We start from the raw sequence: 16,798 nt of genomic DNA, 5'->3' as shown, positions 1-16,798 counted from the left end.
GGGTTTCTGCATGGCCTTTGGGCCGAGCACTGAGCAGCGGTGGTACCTGGGCTATGGCTGTGCCTCAGCTGCCAGTGGGGCAGTGGGAGCCGGCTCTGACCCAGCATCCCTGCAGGAGGAATCCCCCCATTTGCAGAGCTGGTGCCCTCTCCATTTACCCCCGCACAAAGGGGGAGTTCTGTCTGCCCCGCAGTGGAAATGCTGCAGGGCGGGAGGTGGCCGTGCTGATGGTGTTATTTTTACTCTCCTTAGTAAGACAAGGATGCATTAAGAGGGTGTTTGCTGGATGCCCAAAATAGCCCATGTGCTCAAGGTGTTCCACGGAGGGCTGTGCCTGCCCCGCTCCCACCCGCTGCTGGAGCAGCTTCAAAGGGGCTGTGCCCGTGTCCCAGCTGTTTGCTATGCTGGGTGTGCAGAGAGCTACACCCGGCCCCACGCACGGCACATCCTGAGTTAGGTGAGCAAACAAACCCTGAAAGGGACAGTGTCCTCCCTGAGCCCTGAGCTACGCCATCAGCTGCCTCTGAGCGCTCTGCCTGTGCTGCGCTCCTCCGCCCTGGGATGCTCTCCATGTGGTTGGGGTGGGGGCAGAAGTGGGTGGGGGCGTCCTGAGCTCCCCCTGACACCACAGGGCTCTGGGAGCCGTGCTGGGGGTCGGGGAGGGGCAGGTCTGAGGGGTGCGGTGTGCTCTGGTGGCACCCTGATGTCACCCCGGTGTCATCCCTGTATCATCCCGGTGTCGCCCTGCTCTGGTGTAGGACAGCAGTGGAGAGGCAAAAGCTGAGCTGTGCAAATCTGTTCCTGGGGACTGCCAAGAAGAGCCTCCAGGGGAGAGCTGGGCAGCTGATCAGCGCCTTCTCTGGAAGCCCCGGGAGCAAAGTGCTTGGCCTCAAGGCTTGAGGGAGGCGCCGGGAAGAATGTGTGATTTACGGCCTTTGTTCTCCAGTCCAGCGGTGTTTTCTATTAAAGATGAGAAGTCAACCCTCCCTACGCCCTTTACCCATCTCAGAGCTCCATGCCGGGCCCAGCGCCAGGCTCTGATAGCCCTGGGATGTGCCCATGGACCACATGGCATTGGGTGCCCGCAGTGTGGAGCGGGGCTCAGTGCTCTCTTTGTGAACTGAATGGCTTCACCCCATAGCGAGCCCATTGCCAGCCGTGCTGGGTGTCATTTCCAAGCAGCTCTCTGGAAAACCCCAGCCCTGCTTTCCACACCGTGCCTTCGTGTTTCCGCAGTAATCCCACACCTCTGTGGTTTCTGACAGGCGTCTTTGGGAGGGATCAGGGCGGTCTCCTGCTCCCTGCTCAGGGCTTTGATTTGCAGCAGTGCACCTCTGAGATGCATTTTGCAGATGCTGGGATGAGCGATGCGTTCACATCTGGTGGTGAACCTGTGTCAGCTCGCTGCCCTCTGCCCCACAGCCCCATGCCCAGGGCAGCTCCTGGCACAGCTGTGTGCCATGCTGGGGCAAGGCCTCGGGGCCCCCAGATGGGGGTCCAGACCCAGCAGGGGTCGGGCTGGGGTTGTGCTGGGCATTGGTGTTCCACACTTGGAGCCATCTTTGGCCCCGCTGTCAAGAATTTCTTTGCCTTTGCATTGGTCCCAGTTTAGGGCAGGAGGAGGAGCCTGGAGGCAGCGATGCAGCTCAGGGATCTCTGCTCTCAGCCAAAGGCACCACACAGAGCAGTGCTGCAGCTCAGCTCCCCTGGCACCAGGACTCCGTCTGTGCTTACCTGGAGAAACCAAAGCCCCACTGCTTGGCTGTGTGCAGTGAGCACAGGTCTGGGCATGAGCAGCCACGCACTGTGCCAGGTCCCCGTCCTGTGCTCCGTATTGCCCAGGGGCTGTCATAACAGCAGCACAGAGCCCCGTGCCCTGGTCTGGGGGCTCAGTGTCCTCCTGAACCCATTGCCCAGCTCTGTTTTCTTCCTTCTGCACCCACCATTCACTCATCCATTTGGTTTCGAAAGAAGCACTCCACGCAGCAGTGCAGGTGGGCTGTGGCCCCGCTGGGGAGTGCAGCTCCTGGGGACCCCCCGCAGCCCCTGATGAATGGCTTTGCCATTTCCCGGGTGGGAAAGAGACATTGATTAACTCCTGCACTTGCCTTTCTGCAAAGGTTACAGCTTAATTGGTCAGACCCGGAGCCATAAATCAGGCACTGAAGGAGCAAAGACAAATTTGTGCAGAGTGCCACAGAAACACTTTTGGGGAGGCTGCGCCCCACCAGGCCCACACTGCGGGGCGATGGGCGCGGAGCTCTGAGCATCACGAGGAAATGCTTTTCCCTCTGCCGAGGAGCTGGAAGCTCCCCAGTCTGTTATCAGTTAACCTCAGGGTTTGCAAAACACCACATTATCATTTGGAGAAAGAAAAACAACAGGAAAGCCATTGTTTGTTTTGTTGGGAAGAGATTGTAACCGGGTTTGGGAGATGATTCTCTTTCTCCATGGGAAGCGCTGCTCCGCTCTGACTTACAAAACGACATGGAAAACCCACAACGTGTGGGCCAGGCTGGGGCAGCACCACTGCATAGCCAGGACCCCCAGACCCCCCCAGGGACCCCTGGTGCTGACCTCATGTAACCTATGGGAATGGCACGGGGAAACGTCTCAGCACGGAGCACCTCCCGGAGCGCTGCAGGTGTTATTGCTGTATGCCAGCAGAGCAGCCCACAGCCCGTATGGGGTCTGACTGTGGCTGCTGGGGGGATTTCATCTCCTGAATTATATGATGGCACCAACGAGATCCCGCTCCGCTGCAGCCATCCATTCACACCAGGCTGAGAGGCGCCTGGAATTAATTAGAACAATCCATCCTAAAAATGACAAAGGCATCGATGAGTGTTTTTGTCTCCCAGCAGCGCGAGGAGGTGAATAGCAGCTCATTGTCATTGGTCCATCCACTGATGGACCTCAGTGCAGCTCCGGATGTGGGGATGGTTGGGAAATGGAGCAAACCAGCTGGGCTTACCTCAATGGGTCACAAAGGCCCACCCGCACCTCTCCGGAGTAATTCCTTTCAAGCCAAAAGGAATGAGATGGACCTCATCCTTCAGGATTGCAGGGAGGCACTGACAGAAGTGCTGCCAGGGAAAAAATGGGTGGGTAGGAGCGGGGTCAGAGGGTCAGAGCGGGGTCAGCAGACTGAAGAGGTGCCGTGGGACCGATCACAGTGCTGCCAGCACCTGCCCATGGGGACCAGCCCACTTGGGTGAATTTGGCACAAACAAGGCTGGAGGGGGTATGACTGATGCTTACAAACTCTGGGATGGGCACCATGTGCCCTTTATGCTGGGGAGCTGCGCTGCATGGGACCGTGAGCCGTGCCCCTATGACGGCTGGGAGTAGGACCATGTTTTTCTGGACCGGTCTCTATGTGAGATATTGCATTTTGCAAGAGCTCCCTTGGTTAGCTCATGGTCAGCCCGGCCCGGCCCCGCCTGCTCTCCTGCACCGCGTGTCCCATGCGGGGCTGTGGGATGGAGCAGGCAGGGCCACGTCCCAGGGGTTGGACAGTGATGGGAAGGATCACATCTGTAGACCTGCAGGGAGCAGGTGGGACAGAGGGAGAATTGCGGACAGAGCTGTTTCTCCCAAGCCTAACAGCAGGGAGAGGACTCCCGTGAGCTGCCCCAGGGCTTTTTGGTGGTGAGTCGGACCATGGGAGGGTCAGCACTGTGGCTGTGGCACCTGCAGTGTGCAGCAGGGGTCCCAGCAGCAGCGGCCCCCAGAACCCAGCAGGACACAGTTCCCCCCTGTGCTCCACGTCCGCTGCTCCGGGAGCTTTATTGGCATTAATATAATTAGTGGCACGTTAATGAGTGCATCCGAACAAAGCGCCCGTTGTCTCTGCTGTTGAGATGGCATTGTGGTAGCGGGGGCATGGATGGGGCTCTGCATCCCCAGCTCATCACCGGGACGTGGGCATGCCCAGCCCTGGTGCTGATAAATGCACTTTGCAGGAGGATCGCCACGCCCGGCAGATTAACGATTAAGGTTACGGCTACTTCACGGGGTGTTAAATGCTGAAAGACCGAAAAACCAATGGGCTCTGAGCACCGGGCAGCGGTGCCCACGTCTCACCCCTGAGCAGGGCACGTCCCCGTGCATCCCCAGGCATAGGGGTCACCTTCACTTGGTGTCTGCCCTGCCCAGCCCTGCGGCACGGTGGTTCTCCAGGTACACGATGGGGGAGGGCTTTTTGGGGCTGCCAGGCGGCCCCAGGTCCTGGGGCGCAGCAGGGACCGCGGCTGGGGTTTCATCGGCGGAGTTCTGTGTGTCTGAGTCCTCGGAGGAGAAGCTGCTGTGGCTGGACACCTGGAAGTACTGCGCAGCGTCGCCTCGGGGATGCGCTGAGCCGTGCGCCGGGGGCTCACCGCAGAGCGGGGCACGCGGTGGGGAGGGGGACACGCGGCGGGGTGGGCTGCGGAGCTGGGACGGGTTCCCCTTGGGGCGCGGTGGGGTTCCACCGCCGCGTGTCGGGAGGGAACTGCAGCGCGGCCGCGGGGAGCCGGCAGGGGAGCGGGCGGCGTCGCGCCTCTCCGTGCCCGCGGCGCGGCCACGAGCGCTGCTGGCTGAGGGCTGCCCCGAAGCCTGCACGGCCCCGTGGCAGGGAGCGGAGGCCGCGGAGCCCTCCCACAGCTCGGCCAGCATCGCCTCCAGGCTCTGCCGCGTCTGCTGGTATTTGTGCCACGCTGCCGTCCAGGCCCCCATCCCGCTGCTGCTCTGCATCCGGCGCAGCTGCGCCCGCATCTCCTGCAGCTTCTCCGTGGAGAATTCCACCGACAGCCTCTGGAAGGAGCTCTCCAGGCGCTGCAGAGCCTCGGGCCGCCCCGCGGGGATCCCGCCGTGCTTCGTCTGCTCGGAGCACTGCCTGCAGCCCGCGTTCAAGCACGTGATCTGCAAAACGAGGCTCAGTGCTGCACGTCTGCTGCCTGCCTGCGCCGTGCCCCGGGGCAGCGCGCACCCACCTTGCCGGAGAACCGATGCAGCTCGTGCAGCATCTCCAGCTCCGCCTGCCGCCGCTCCATGCGCTGCTGGAAGCTCATCAGCTTCGTCCGGAATAGGGCCACGGCTGCCTGCAAGGGCTCGGCCTCGGGGAACACGGAATCCTGCAGCTTGTCTGCCTGCTGACACAGCGCCAGGCCGTGCCGGTGCCGGGCCTGCAGGGCGGCACAGCAGTGAGATCTACAGTGGGAGCAGTGCTGACAGCTCAGGGTGCAGCTCTCAGCTCAGAGCACTCCACGCCGGAGCCTCAGTGCACACCGAGAGGCAGCAAAGCATTGGGCGTTCTGCACATCTCTGCTCTGCGTGGCCTGGCTTTGCACCACTCAGACTGTGCTGCCCTGAGTGGGTCTGTATTGCTCCTCCCCTGTGCAGAGCGAGAAATTAAGGGCCCTGACTGCCTCAGGAGCAGCCCCAGGGCAGCAGAGCTGGGAGCAACAGCCGGGCCTTGGCTGGAGGAAACACATTTTGCACAGAGATCTCACTGCCAGCCAGAGCTGGGCTGAGTGCACCAAACTCTGTAAGGGCATCGGAACCCTGCTCTAATTTTGCACACTGATGTTTGTGCCCAGAGCTGGGCAGTGTGCTGGGAGGTGACACCGGAGGCGGCCGTACGTACCGCTGCCTGCAGCAGGAATTGGCTCCAGCGCTCTGTGAACCTCTCACAGCTGTCAGGGCTGCACTCCTCAGCTCCCATCTCACGCAGCCGCGCTGCTCCCTCCCCATCCAACCACTGCGTGAGCTGTGGGGAGCAGGTGTGGGTCAGCAGGATGGCACCCAGCATTGCCCTTCTCTTCCCTGCACCGCCCGGTTATGCACAGCACCCGTAATTAAAACCCAAGCTCGGGCAGTCCTGTCATTATCTGCATTTCCTCCATCACTGTAAGCTGAGGAAACACTCCTCCAGCACCCACCTCGCCCAGCTCGGCCTCCAGCTCCTGCACCTTCCGCAGGGCGCTCAGCCGCTCCAGGCGGCTGTTGGACAGCGCTACCAGGAGGTGCAGCTCCTCCTCCAGCTGTGCGTACCGCGCCTCGGCAGCATCCATGCCGGCCCTGCGTGGGGGACAGGGGTTAGGGCTGAGGTTGGGTTATGGTTGGGGTTCGGGTTAGGGTTAGGGGTGGGCAGCGCAGGGTTGGGTGTCTGTATCAGGAGCTGGACGTGAGCGGCACCGCTGGCTGTGATGGGCACTGCTGGATGGGAGCGGCACTGCTGGCCATGTGCAGCAGCACCGGGGGTTGGCCCCATCTAGTGGCTCTGCCCGGGACAGGCCCACGGGATGGCTGCAGGCTCTGGGAGCTGGGAGCACAGAGCTCGGTGCCCTGCGCTTCCCCGGCGGGACCCCTGCACGGGGTGTGGGCATGGCAGAAGGGTGCCGGGCAGAGGGGGCGAACGCTGGGAGGTGCTGCTGGCGGGGAGATGGTCCCGGCCCCTCTGCTCCGTACCTGACGTGGGGCGAGGCGCGGAGCCGGGCAGCATCCCTGCGCAGCCGGGCCAGCACAGCGCCCCCCTCGCGCTGCAGGCACACCAACTGCGGGTCGCTCAGCACCCTGCGCATCAGTTCCTGGTGCCTCTCGATGCGTGCGGCCGCATCCTGCCGAGAGGCTGCACTCAGCGGGGGCTGCAGGACAGGCAGCTCAGGCTGTGTCATAAGGGATGGAGACGGGCACAGCCCCGGTACCTGCATCCCTGCCGCACCGTCAGTGCTCTGAAGCTCCTGGATGCAGCTCTGCAGCAGCTCCGATGCCCGCCCAAGGCTGGCGGTGAAGGGCTGCAGCCTCTGCAGGGAAGCACAGGGGTGAGCGGGGCTGTGCAGGCAGTGGGACGGGAGCAGGGGATGCAGAGGAGGATCACTGCCAGAGCAGCTGACAGAGTGGGGAATGCTTTGAGGACACCATGTGAAAGCCAGTGAGGAAGGGATGGGGAAGTGATGGCGGGAGCCAGGTCAGCAGCAAGCTGTCCTATGCTGGGGACAGGGGTGGGACAGGAAGGCTGCTCTGCGCTTTGGGGACCGAGGGGGACCGTGGGAAGGGAGGAGGTGGCCGATGGTGCGGTCGTGGACACCTGGAAGAATTGCACCCACTCGCCGTGGCAGTAGGGGAAGGTGCCCTCCAGCTCCGCCGTCACCTGGGAGCTGTCGACGAAGCGGCCCAGAGCCTTCAGTGATGTCAGCGTCTCCACCTGCAGGGCATGGGGCTCCTGAGCTCTGTGCGACCACAAAGGTCCCGTCCCCTCCTGTCCCCCAGGGGCAGCCTGGAGCTGGGGACCTCATCCCCCTATGGCCCTGAGTGTGCAGTGCAGCTCTGGCTGTGTCCCCCTGCAGCTCCACTCTGTTTGAATGCATGGGACATCACCGGGACTGCAGTAATCTGCCACAACATCCAAACGAGGTAATAGGGCTCATTAATATTTTACGTGATATTAATTACACTGAGTGGCAGTGGATTAACAATAAACCCTTTTGGGTTTAGATTTATCACCCCGACACCTGTGTCTGGCTGATGGCTGTGATGGGGAAGCACCCTTGGTACAGCCCAGCAGAGCCATGGCAGCGGTGAGCCCTGAAGTGGGGAGTGGGATCCGCAGTGAGGGGATGGAGGGTGCTCCAAAATGGGAGGCTGCTGTCACCCCATGGGATGTGGGGTGCTGCTGCCATGGGATACAACAGAGGGACACGAGAAGGGGATGGGGCAGACAGCTCTCACCTGCAGCCCGGGCAGCTTCTCACGGGGAGCAGACGGCTCCTTCTCAGCCAGCAGCAGCACGGTGTGAATGCAGCCTGGTGAGATGTTCTGCGAAGGAAGGACAGCCATTCCTGCATGCCCAGCCACGCTGCCATGGCCATCACACCCAAGTTAGCCACAGCCATGGGTAACCAAGGGAAAAGAGCCCCGAGCTCGCTGGCATGGGAAATGGAACCAGTCCCCATATCACCGTCCCTACCCACAGAATAGATCCCCTGGCTGAAGGAACCCACGGAAAGGGGCCCGGGAACAAATCCCTTCCCTCATACCAGTGACACTTCTCTGCATGGGGGACTCTGCTCAGGGGAAGTGGGGTCTTTGTGCCTGGTCAGGGGCCGTCTGTGCCACTGTGGACGTGCCCAGAATTAGAGACTGAGCAGCAACTTTGGGAACAAAGGGGCGGTTGTTTGAGTGTTGCCAGTCCTGTGGGGGAATCTGGGGATGAGAAGGCAGTAAGAGATGTGATTTTCCTAAATAAATGCATGGTGATGATGCTGTGGGATGCTCATATTCGTCCCACTAAACCCACACCATGGCGCTAACGGGGAAAACCTGTGAGTGAGATAAAAGCACAGCCTCGGGCATCTCAGGGCCCGACTGCCAGTAGGGCTGCTCTGAGCTGGGGGGGTGGGATGTGGCTCTCAAGAGGGCTGGCACTGTAGCAGCTGTGGGACAGGGGCTGCAGGCACACAGCTGGTACCTACAGAACGGCCCCGGCGTACCTGGATGGAGCGGAGAGCAGAGTACAGGGTGGGAGAGGGAGGCTGCTTCCTGGCATCCACCACGGCTGTCAGCCCGCTGTCCTTTGCATCCTTCCTGGCACATGGGAACACAGCACAGTGACAAGGAGGCAAATCACACAGGTCAGAAGAGGACGCTCCCCGGGATTCGACTCAGTGGGAGGCAGAGCGGCGCTTGTCCCCAGGAGAAACAGCAGCACTGGGACCGTGGCCTCATCCCCATGGGTAACCCCATCTCAGCACAGCACGGGGTGGCACTTCCAGTGCTGGGCAGGGGCACAGAGCACGTACCCCCTGCCCAGGGGTGGCTGAGGTGGGGGGTGTGGACATGGCAAGGAGCAAATGGGACGTGCCCGGTGGGTGCGTGTGGGATGTGCCCAAACGATGCATGCAGGATGCAGGTCACTGGGGGGGGCCTTCAGGTCCTCCCAGTCCTTACCTTGGGAGGGAGCAGAGGCAGAGGAGCAGCCTCGCCAGCTCGGCAGCTGAGCACCACGCGGCCCCCCAGGCGCTGCTGCTGGTGGTCACCTGCAGGAGAGCCCTGCCCAGCTTGTCGGTGCCGCCTGCAGAGTTGAAACAGGACAGTGATCCCTCCCACCCTGCCAGGCCCTGGGGTCTCTGCACAGCCCACGCTGGCATTGCGCAGCAGGGGGTCAGGCACGAGAGCTGCCTGAATCCAGCTGTGTCTGATCCCCCCCAAAGGGGCAGCGAGGGCTGTGCCAGCCCCCGGGGGCCCTCACATGATCACTAGCCCTGGAAACACCATGGTTCAGATGCTGGGGACGGTCTCCCCCCAGAAAACAAGGATGTTTTTGCCACAGTTTTTCAGTTCTTGGGAAAAAGGAAGAACCCAAACGTTCGCCGTTTGGCAGTTGAAGCTGAAAAGCTTCATTTGTGAGGAATGGTGTGGGAGGGCTGCGTGCAGCTGGGAGCCGTGTCAGCCGCTCAGAGAGCACTGCTTGACCTTTTTTTTTGCCCAGCTGAAGGGAGATTTCTGAGGTGGGGGCTTTCTTGGGGGCAAAGCGCTGAGACCTCCCCCCAGAGCGCTTCCCAGCAGAAGGCAGCATCCCCCTGTACCTGGCAGGCAGATGATGCCTGAGTGCAGCAGCCCAGCGTGCAGCTCCTGCCAGGGCACGGAGGGGCCGTTCTGGCTGGTGGTGCTCTGCGGGGACCGTTCTTCTGCAGGGGCTGCAGCTGCCACATCTGCACCTGCCCGTGGGGACAGAGGAGAGGGGTTGGCAAAGCGCGATGGAGCGGAGAAACGCGGCACCCCGCAGCCCTGTGCGGTCATCACCTTTCCCAGCCGGCTTGGCTCTGCCCATCCTGGGTGAGTAAATGGCAGACACCTTCCTCCAGCCGCTCTCATGCTGGCTGCCCGCGCTCTCCCCGAGCCGAGGACCCTTCAGGAAGGAGAACTTGTGGCCGGAGCCCACCGCCTCTGAGCGGGTGGGGGCCGTGGGGAGATGGGGGCTGCGCTGCCCCACCGCCTGCCCTCCTGACCCCCTGGCACGAGCCCTGCGGGAGCAGGGGGTGCTGGCCCCGCTCCCACCCTGCACAGGGGGCTCAGCTAGGGGGGCTGAGCTGTCAGGCTCCTCCAGGATGGCCGCCATCAGCGCGGGGCCGAAGCTCACTGGGTTCTGCAGGGCGGCCAGGTAGGAGTCGCGGTGCCGGCAGCGTGGGCCATGTGGCCCAGGCTCCCCACTCAGCCTCCTCCTCCTCTGGCACGGGGTGCAGGGACCATCCTGGGAGCTCAGCGCCCCCCTGCAGGGCCAGGAGCCCACCCAGGGCTGTGCTGCCACAGAGCGGGACGTGGCCAGGAGGCCCAGGTCCTGCTGGGAGAGCTGCAGCAGCTCCACGTACTCCCCCCCCAGGTTCTGGCTGATGATCTCCTGCAGGCTGGGCACAGCCAGGGTGGTCGGGTTCTGCCTCATCCCTGCCTGCTCCACCTTGATCAGCCCCGGGTACCTCCCCTGGTTTGGTTTCCAGCTGTCCCTGCAGCCCGGGGCAATGCCAGCGATGTTGCTGTAGGGCACTGAGCTCTCTGCTGTGCCATGGGGTGTGGGTGTGATCGATGCCATTGGCTCAGTCAGTGCCGCTGGCTCCGGACCGGGGCCTCCTGGTGCACCCATGAGTGTGCCGCTGGGTTCAGCCTTGGGTTTGTCAACAAACTCCGGAGTGGCAATCTTGCTCCACGGCAGCGGGGTGACGCCATTCTCAGTGGCCACCAGGCAGGTGTGCAGGGGGGGGCCAGCATAGTTGCAATTAATCTCCTCCAGCCACTCGTTGGTGAAGAGCAGAGCGTAGGTGGACTCGGGGACGGGTGTCTCCTGCACACTGTCCAGGTCCGGTGAGAGGTGCTTGAGGGCAATGCGTGCTGCGTGCTCCTGGCAGGGCTCTGCCTGCAGGTAGAAGTCCCCAGCACGCAGCAGCAGCGGGTTGAGCGGTGCCAGGTGCACCACCACCTTCTCGTGCAGACACAAGGGCCAGCCCTCGTGCAGGAAGATGCAGTTGGAGTAGGGAGCCTGCAAGGGAGGGAGAATGCAGGGCATCAGCAAGAGCCTCTGCAGCTCCCGTGCTTCCAGGCAGAGAGATCCCACTCATGAAACCACGCTGAGCCTGTGGCCATTCCCAGGGGGCCGGGTGCTCCCCCCGTGATGACAGGGATGGGATACGCAGCCCGGGGCAGGGCACGGCTGTGCAGGGCACCACGCTTTAGGGCACAATGGGACACAGGGTAGCAAAGCACGGGGCAGCTCGCCAGCTTACACAGGCCGCCCGCCGCACGTGCTCGAAGAGACGCTTGGCAGGGATGAGGAAGTCCAGCAGGCAGCAGAGCCCATCGCCCTGGTAGCTGCTCTCCAGCAGGCGGAACACCTGGCCCAGCACTGCCGGGGCCGTGGCTTCGAAGGGCGGATAGAGGGCGCGGAGGGCACTCTGCACCGCCGCATCCAGGGACTGTGAGTCCTGCGGGAGGAAAGCAGCACTGCTAGGAGAGCGGCCCTGCAACACGGTGCTGTCACCCACCCCTCCGAGCCCACACTACACTGCTGCACCCCACACCCCCCAGTGGGGAAAGTGGCCCTGCAGCAGCTGAGGGGTTAAGTGGAGTCCAAGCAGAGATGTGCATTCAGCAGCTCCCAGGAATGCAGAGGCTGGAGGAGAGGAGGAAGGCCAAGCAGCTGGAGATGAATGGGGTGTTTGGGTTCAAACATCTTGCTGGATATGATGAACTCCAAATTAATCACTGGAGGGTTTTCTGAGAAGTGCTGAGTGCTGCCCAGTCACAGTCCCATCCCCAACAAAGCACAGCTTTCCAAATGGGCAAAGCCATAGGGTTAGGGCCATGCATCAGATCGCCCTGCTGACTTTGCTTCCCCGCTTTTGCAAAGACATTAATTTCACAGAGCTCATGGACACAGCAGTGCATGGGAGGAAGTGATCCGAGTGTTCATCTTAAGTCTCAGCTGCAACACGGGGAGAGCAAGGGTGAATGTGCACATGGCTGCAGAGCAGAGAGCTGTGACAGCAAGCGAGGAAGAGATGTGGAGAGGCCACAAGAAGCACACAGACTCAGCTTGGCCACAAGCAGGCAGTGCCCTTCTCATAGCTCTGACTCCAGGCACAGTAGATGCTGGAGTTGAGCCCCGGAGCAGGGATTGCAGACATAGGGGCAGATTGATGCTGTGTGGACCAATATCCTTTCTGGGGCAGCAGGAAATGTGCCCTGACCTCACGCTGCTCCTCAGTGTGGGATGGGGAAGGTGATGGGGAATAAGCCTGGACTCACCCCATGGAGGGACAGTGCAGGGGGTCTGACAGCGGGGATGGCCCTATGGTAAGAGGAAAGAGGAGAACCTTCCTCCTCACCCCAACAAAACCCAACCAAAGGGGCTCGCTTGCGGGTGGATCAGTGGAATAAAGCAAGCAGCTTTCCTGGGAACGGGCTAAAAGTGCAGAGCAGCGGGGGCAGCATCTTGGGGAAAACTATTGGCCGATGGATGGAGGCAACGGATGCACCCTGGGCTGTGCCAAAGGGCGTTTCGGCCTACAGTGTCCAGAAATGTTTTGTTAAGTGTCACAGAGCACTTCATCATGGGAGAGGCTTTGGGGTGAGATTGGCACAGAGCTCTGTGCTTGTGCAGAGGGCTGAGGTGAGAGTGGGGAGCGGGGAGAAACCCAGCAGGACCCAGCGAGCCCCCTTCCCTCCTCCAGCTGCAAGGGAGTGAAACCAAAGGCATTAGGGAGCACAAGAAGATTTACATGTGCAAAGCCATTTCCATTTTAATAAGCCAAAGTGCTGTTAAATAGAGATTGATATTTCTCCCCAAACACCCATAACTTTTAGCGGTGGTTTATCCTGACGAGCCGGGCTGGGCAGCTGTGTTTTGGTGCAGGAAGGTTGCTTAAGCCGTGCCCGAAGCCACGGGGTGACCGCACAGCCTCTCCTCTCTCCCCATAGGGAAGGAGTGGGGTCAGAACGCCCGGACCCGCAGTCCAGAACAGCTCGGCTCCGTCTCGCGGGGAGGGGGGATGAGGGAACACCGAGGAATAGAGAAGAGCTGCGCAGCCCTCGGCCTCAGTTCGGCCCCGATCGAGGCAGCACCCCCCGCTTCACCGCCCGCGGTCCCGGCAGAACGGCGGGGCAATCCGAGCCCCGCACACTGCCGGCCCCCGACGGCTCCGCGCTGGGCAGGTGCGAGGAAAGGGATAGCAAAGCAGAAGGCATTACCATGGTTAACGGGCAGCGGCAGCGCGCTCGGGGGGGCCTTCCCTCGTCCTTCCTCGGGGTCCGGCGCTGCCTCCCGCCCGTGGGGTCTCCTCGGCGGCTGCGGCTCCGCGGTGCGGTCCCGGTGCCCGCGGGCGCTGCGGGGCTGCCGGTCCCCCCCGCCCCATGGCCCGCCCGGAGCCGGAGGACGGGCTGCTCCCTCCCCCCGCCCGCGGCTGTGCTGGGAAAAAAAAAAAAAAAAAAAGAAAGAAAAAGAAAGAAAGAGAAGAAAAAGTGCGAGCGCGGGGGAGGGGAGGGAGGGCGCTGGCGGCGGGACGCGGCGGCTCCGGCTGTGGGGCCGCGTGGGGCCGTCCCGCAGCCCCGGGAGGAGCTGGCGCTGTGCCGGCCCGAGGAGCGCGGGGAGACCGCACAGGATGCGGCCCCGCCGCCCCGTCCCGCACCGCCCCGCACCGTCCGGCCCCGCTCTGCTCTGCGTCGCCGCCCCGCGGAGTCCCCGCACACGGAGCGGCTCCGGGGCCAAAGCACGTCCCGTCCCGGGCTGCGAGGAGCGGCGCGGGGAGAAATGCACGACCGCGCGCGTGTGTTCGTACATGCAGGCACGGACGAGCCGCGGTGGATTTTCCCTTTCTAAATAAACACGGGCTGTGTTGATACAAAACACTTCTCGCTGTTTTGTATTCAAAACTCGGGAGCTTCCTTTCCTGGATTGGCTCAAAAGTAGAGCAGAAGAAAAGTGCCTTTCAGAGCTCTTTGGGATGATTCAACTCTGGAAAGTACCTATTTGAGGGCACGACGTGTGATGGAGCGACCCGAAGTTGTACAAAAGCACTCAGTGCCGGAGCCAAAGCCGCAGGTTTGGTGCATCCTAATGCAGAGGGCTGCTGCTTGGCATCACTGCTCCGTCCCTGTGCATGGACTGCAGCCACCCCAACAGCGTGTCTGCGGGCACAGCTTGGAGCCAGGGGTGGGACAGCACATGTGGGACAGCTGCACTGCAGCCCCTACACAGCTCTGGACCCCCAGCCCGGCTGAGCCCCACCGGCGTTGCGTTCAGCTGAATGCTGAGTGCAGCCCCAGGAAGCCTCCTGCACTGGGGCCACCGGGCAGCTCCTCCCTTCCCCCCAGCAGCTGCCAATCGCTCCTTTAATTGTGCCGGTTCACAGACTCTGCTTCAGCCTTTTTATAGTTTCACTGCGTGCAAGGGTAGGAGGGAGTATGAGCTAATGTTTTGGCCGTCTCTAATTGCCTGGTTACCTCTGAAGTGAGCCCAAGAACTCACTTTGGCCCCAGAACCTTTTGGAAAGCTGCAGCGGCCGCAGGCAGGAGGGGGATGGCCGGGTGCCCCCGCAGCACGGGGACAGGCGGGCAGGAGGGGATGGCATGATGCTGTGACAGCAGGCCTGGTGGGACCTGCATTCCCATCAGAGTGCTGTGCTCAGCAGGATAGGATCCAGCCTTACTCTCCTCCCAACCTTGTGCCCCCCCCACTGCCCTGAGACAGCCAGACCTGGGGGCACAGTGGGTTGCTGGAGGCTGAGCTGTCCTGCACAGGGCAGATCTCAGAGGCCCCCGGTTCCCCACGGCCCCTGACCCCATGAGCTCACCCTCCTCTCCCTTTCTCCATGCCCTGTTTCCCCGAGCAGCTGTGGGACGGGCTGTGTACAGCCCCTCACCCTGCCCTGCTGCCCACACAGAGCCACCATTCAGTCCCCCGAGCTCTGCCTGAGGTCACCATTCCTGCATTTTTATTTTTACTTTGCTGTAAAATCGCCCCCCTCTGCTCTCTGTGTCCCCTTTTGTCCCCCACCCGAGGCACTCAGACATGGTGTCAGAAGGCAACGTGCCCCGTGGAGGGCACAGTCCTCAGCGGGTGGGGGACACCCTGGCTGCAGGAGTGCTCTGCAGCGACCTGTGATATCACCACGACTTTGGGACACAGGGAGGGTGGGGATGGGGAGCCCAGCATGAGGGTGGGTTTCTGGGGCCAGGATCCCACCAGGAGCCCCGCTGCTGACTGCTGTGCCCCCACACCCACGGTCCTCCTCTGCAGATCGACACTCCTTGCTGCACCCAGAGGGTCCCCTACTTTTTTGGCTCTGGTGTCCCTGAGCATTTCCAACTGCGTGTTTCTGATGCAGCCATCAGGGCTGGCGTCAGCCAGTGACCCCAAGCTGGCCCAGAGCCCGTCCTGCTCCCAGCAACAGCTGGGACCGGGTCATGCCGAGCCTGCAGCTGCAAAAACAGTGGTGCAGGGCCCTGCACTGCCCTGGCTGTGTGCTCAGGTGCTGCCAAAGCGAGGGGTTCCAGGGCAGGGAGCAGAGGCTGAGGGTGAGCAGCACCGGGCTGGCAGCCCCTCGCATGCTGATCGTGCAGCTCCCGGCACCCCGATGACGCAACTCCCAGCACCCCAATGCCAGTGGCATTTTGCAGGGATGTGAGTGAGATCCCTGCAGCTTTAGGGACACTTGCAGTGGCCCTCTCTGCTGGTGGCAATGGGCTTGCTGCCTGGAAGCAGATAAAGAGAGAGTTTTCTTCCTGGCTGTGGACCTGTTCCAAGTTCCCTTTGAACCAGCTGCGCTGCTCTCACTTTTCTCACCAAGAGCCCCTGGGTTTTTCCCTTCCATTTCCCCGCGGCAGCATTTGCCAGACCACAGCTCAGCTCTGCGGCCACGAGCCAAAGCCAGCTCACGGGCAGCGGTGATGCCCCGGGACCAGAACGTGCTGCCCTGCCTCAGGGAATTCCCACTGCGGTTGTGGCACCCTTGGAGTGGACCCACAGTCCAACCCGCAGTGCCCCACGCTTGCAGGATGGCTTTGGCCATTGCATCATGTAGGAGATGTGGAAAGAGCCCTGAGAGGGACCCGGAACTGCCCGCACGTGATGGGGAGCACATGGGGCTGGAGGAAGCTGTGCAGCTCGGCGCTGGCATTAGAGGTGTTTTCAGCTGTTCTTTGGCAAACATGGGACTGTTTGGTCAGGCTTTGTGCTGTGAGAAAGGCTTTTTAAGTTCAACTTGAAAACTTGCTCAAACCCAGAAGGAAAATGTTCTGTTTATGCTTCCTCAATATGTCACTCCCCGTGAAATTTCATTTCTCCTCATGGAAGAGGTTCTGATTCCTTGGTGCGTGTCTGAAGCGGTGTTTTGAAACCGTTCTGCGGCATGAACTTTGGGCTGTGGGGAGCAGGAGCCAGCAAAAAGCTGAAATGGGGCTTTGGCTTTTGAACTTCTGCTCTGCTTTGGGGGCACCATGGGCTCAGGGGTGGACTGGGGATGGGCGCAGGCAGTGTGTGGGCATTCCGTGGTGCATGGCTCTGCCCAGGCTGTATGCCCCACTCCGGTGGCCCAGTCAGCACCGGGCCCACATTGTCCCACTGTGCCTGCTCTGGTCCCACAGCTGCCACTGCTCTGGGGCTTGTGGTGCAGCCTCAGCAGCAGACCTGGAGGTGCATGGCATGGGTTGCAGCAGAAGACCCAGAATGCAGCAGACCCAGACACGTGTGGCCCAGGGTGCAAGATTCTTCTCCTTCCTGCAATCCTGGGCAGAGCTGGCTGGGCACGCACTGAGCTGGCTGCCTGGGGAC

General features: G+C 61.9%; 1 protein-coding gene across 2 annotated transcripts; it reads right to left on the bottom strand.

Moving 5' to 3' along the window:
* Positions 1 to 3,764: 3,764 nt before the first annotated feature.
* Positions 3,765 to 13,345, bottom strand: KIAA1755 (KIAA1755 ortholog). Of its 2 annotated transcripts, XM_004947188.5 has the most exons (15): positions 13,219 to 13,345; positions 11,256 to 11,453; positions 9,784 to 11,011; positions 9,567 to 9,698; positions 8,929 to 9,052; positions 8,472 to 8,565; positions 7,711 to 7,797; positions 7,070 to 7,186; positions 6,687 to 6,785; positions 6,451 to 6,599; positions 5,922 to 6,060; positions 5,627 to 5,749; positions 4,974 to 5,165; positions 4,133 to 4,902; positions 3,765 to 4,028 (listed from the first exon to the last, which is right to left on the bottom strand). In XM_004947188.5, exons 1-14 carry the CDS (start codon positions 13,219 to 13,221, stop codon positions 4,135 to 4,137), a joined length of 3,453 nt encoding a protein of 1,150 aa, XP_004947245.3. In that variant the 5' UTR covers positions 13,222 to 13,345; the 3' UTR covers positions 3,765 to 4,028; positions 4,133 to 4,134. The 2 variants fall into 2 exon arrangements, with proteins under 2 accessions (XP_004947245.3, XP_015152076.2); XM_015296590.4 differs by having other exon boundaries at positions 3,765 to 4,902; positions 9,567 to 9,692.
* Between the last annotated feature and the right edge of the window lie 3,453 nt (positions 13,346 to 16,798).

This window comes from Gallus gallus, chromosome 20, assembly GCF_016699485.2.
Source record: "Gallus gallus isolate bGalGal1 chromosome 20, bGalGal1.mat.broiler.GRCg7b, whole genome shotgun sequence".
NCBI lineage: Eukaryota > Metazoa > Chordata > Aves > Galliformes > Phasianidae > Gallus > Gallus gallus.
This window is presented reverse-complemented; position numbering and strand designations above follow the sequence as displayed.

Bases quoted from the DNA above. Each gene is read 5' to 3' on its own strand.
- KIAA1755 (XM_004947188.5), bottom strand. The intron at 9,053-9,566 runs GTACAGGGGGAT...TCAACTCTGCAG, and splicing joins AGGCATCATCTGCCTGCCAG to GCGGCACCGACAAGCTGGGC. The intron at 5,166-5,626 runs GTACGTACGGCC...GCCGCCCTGCAG, and splicing joins AATTCCTGCTGCAGGCAGCG to GCCCGGCACCGGCACGGCCT.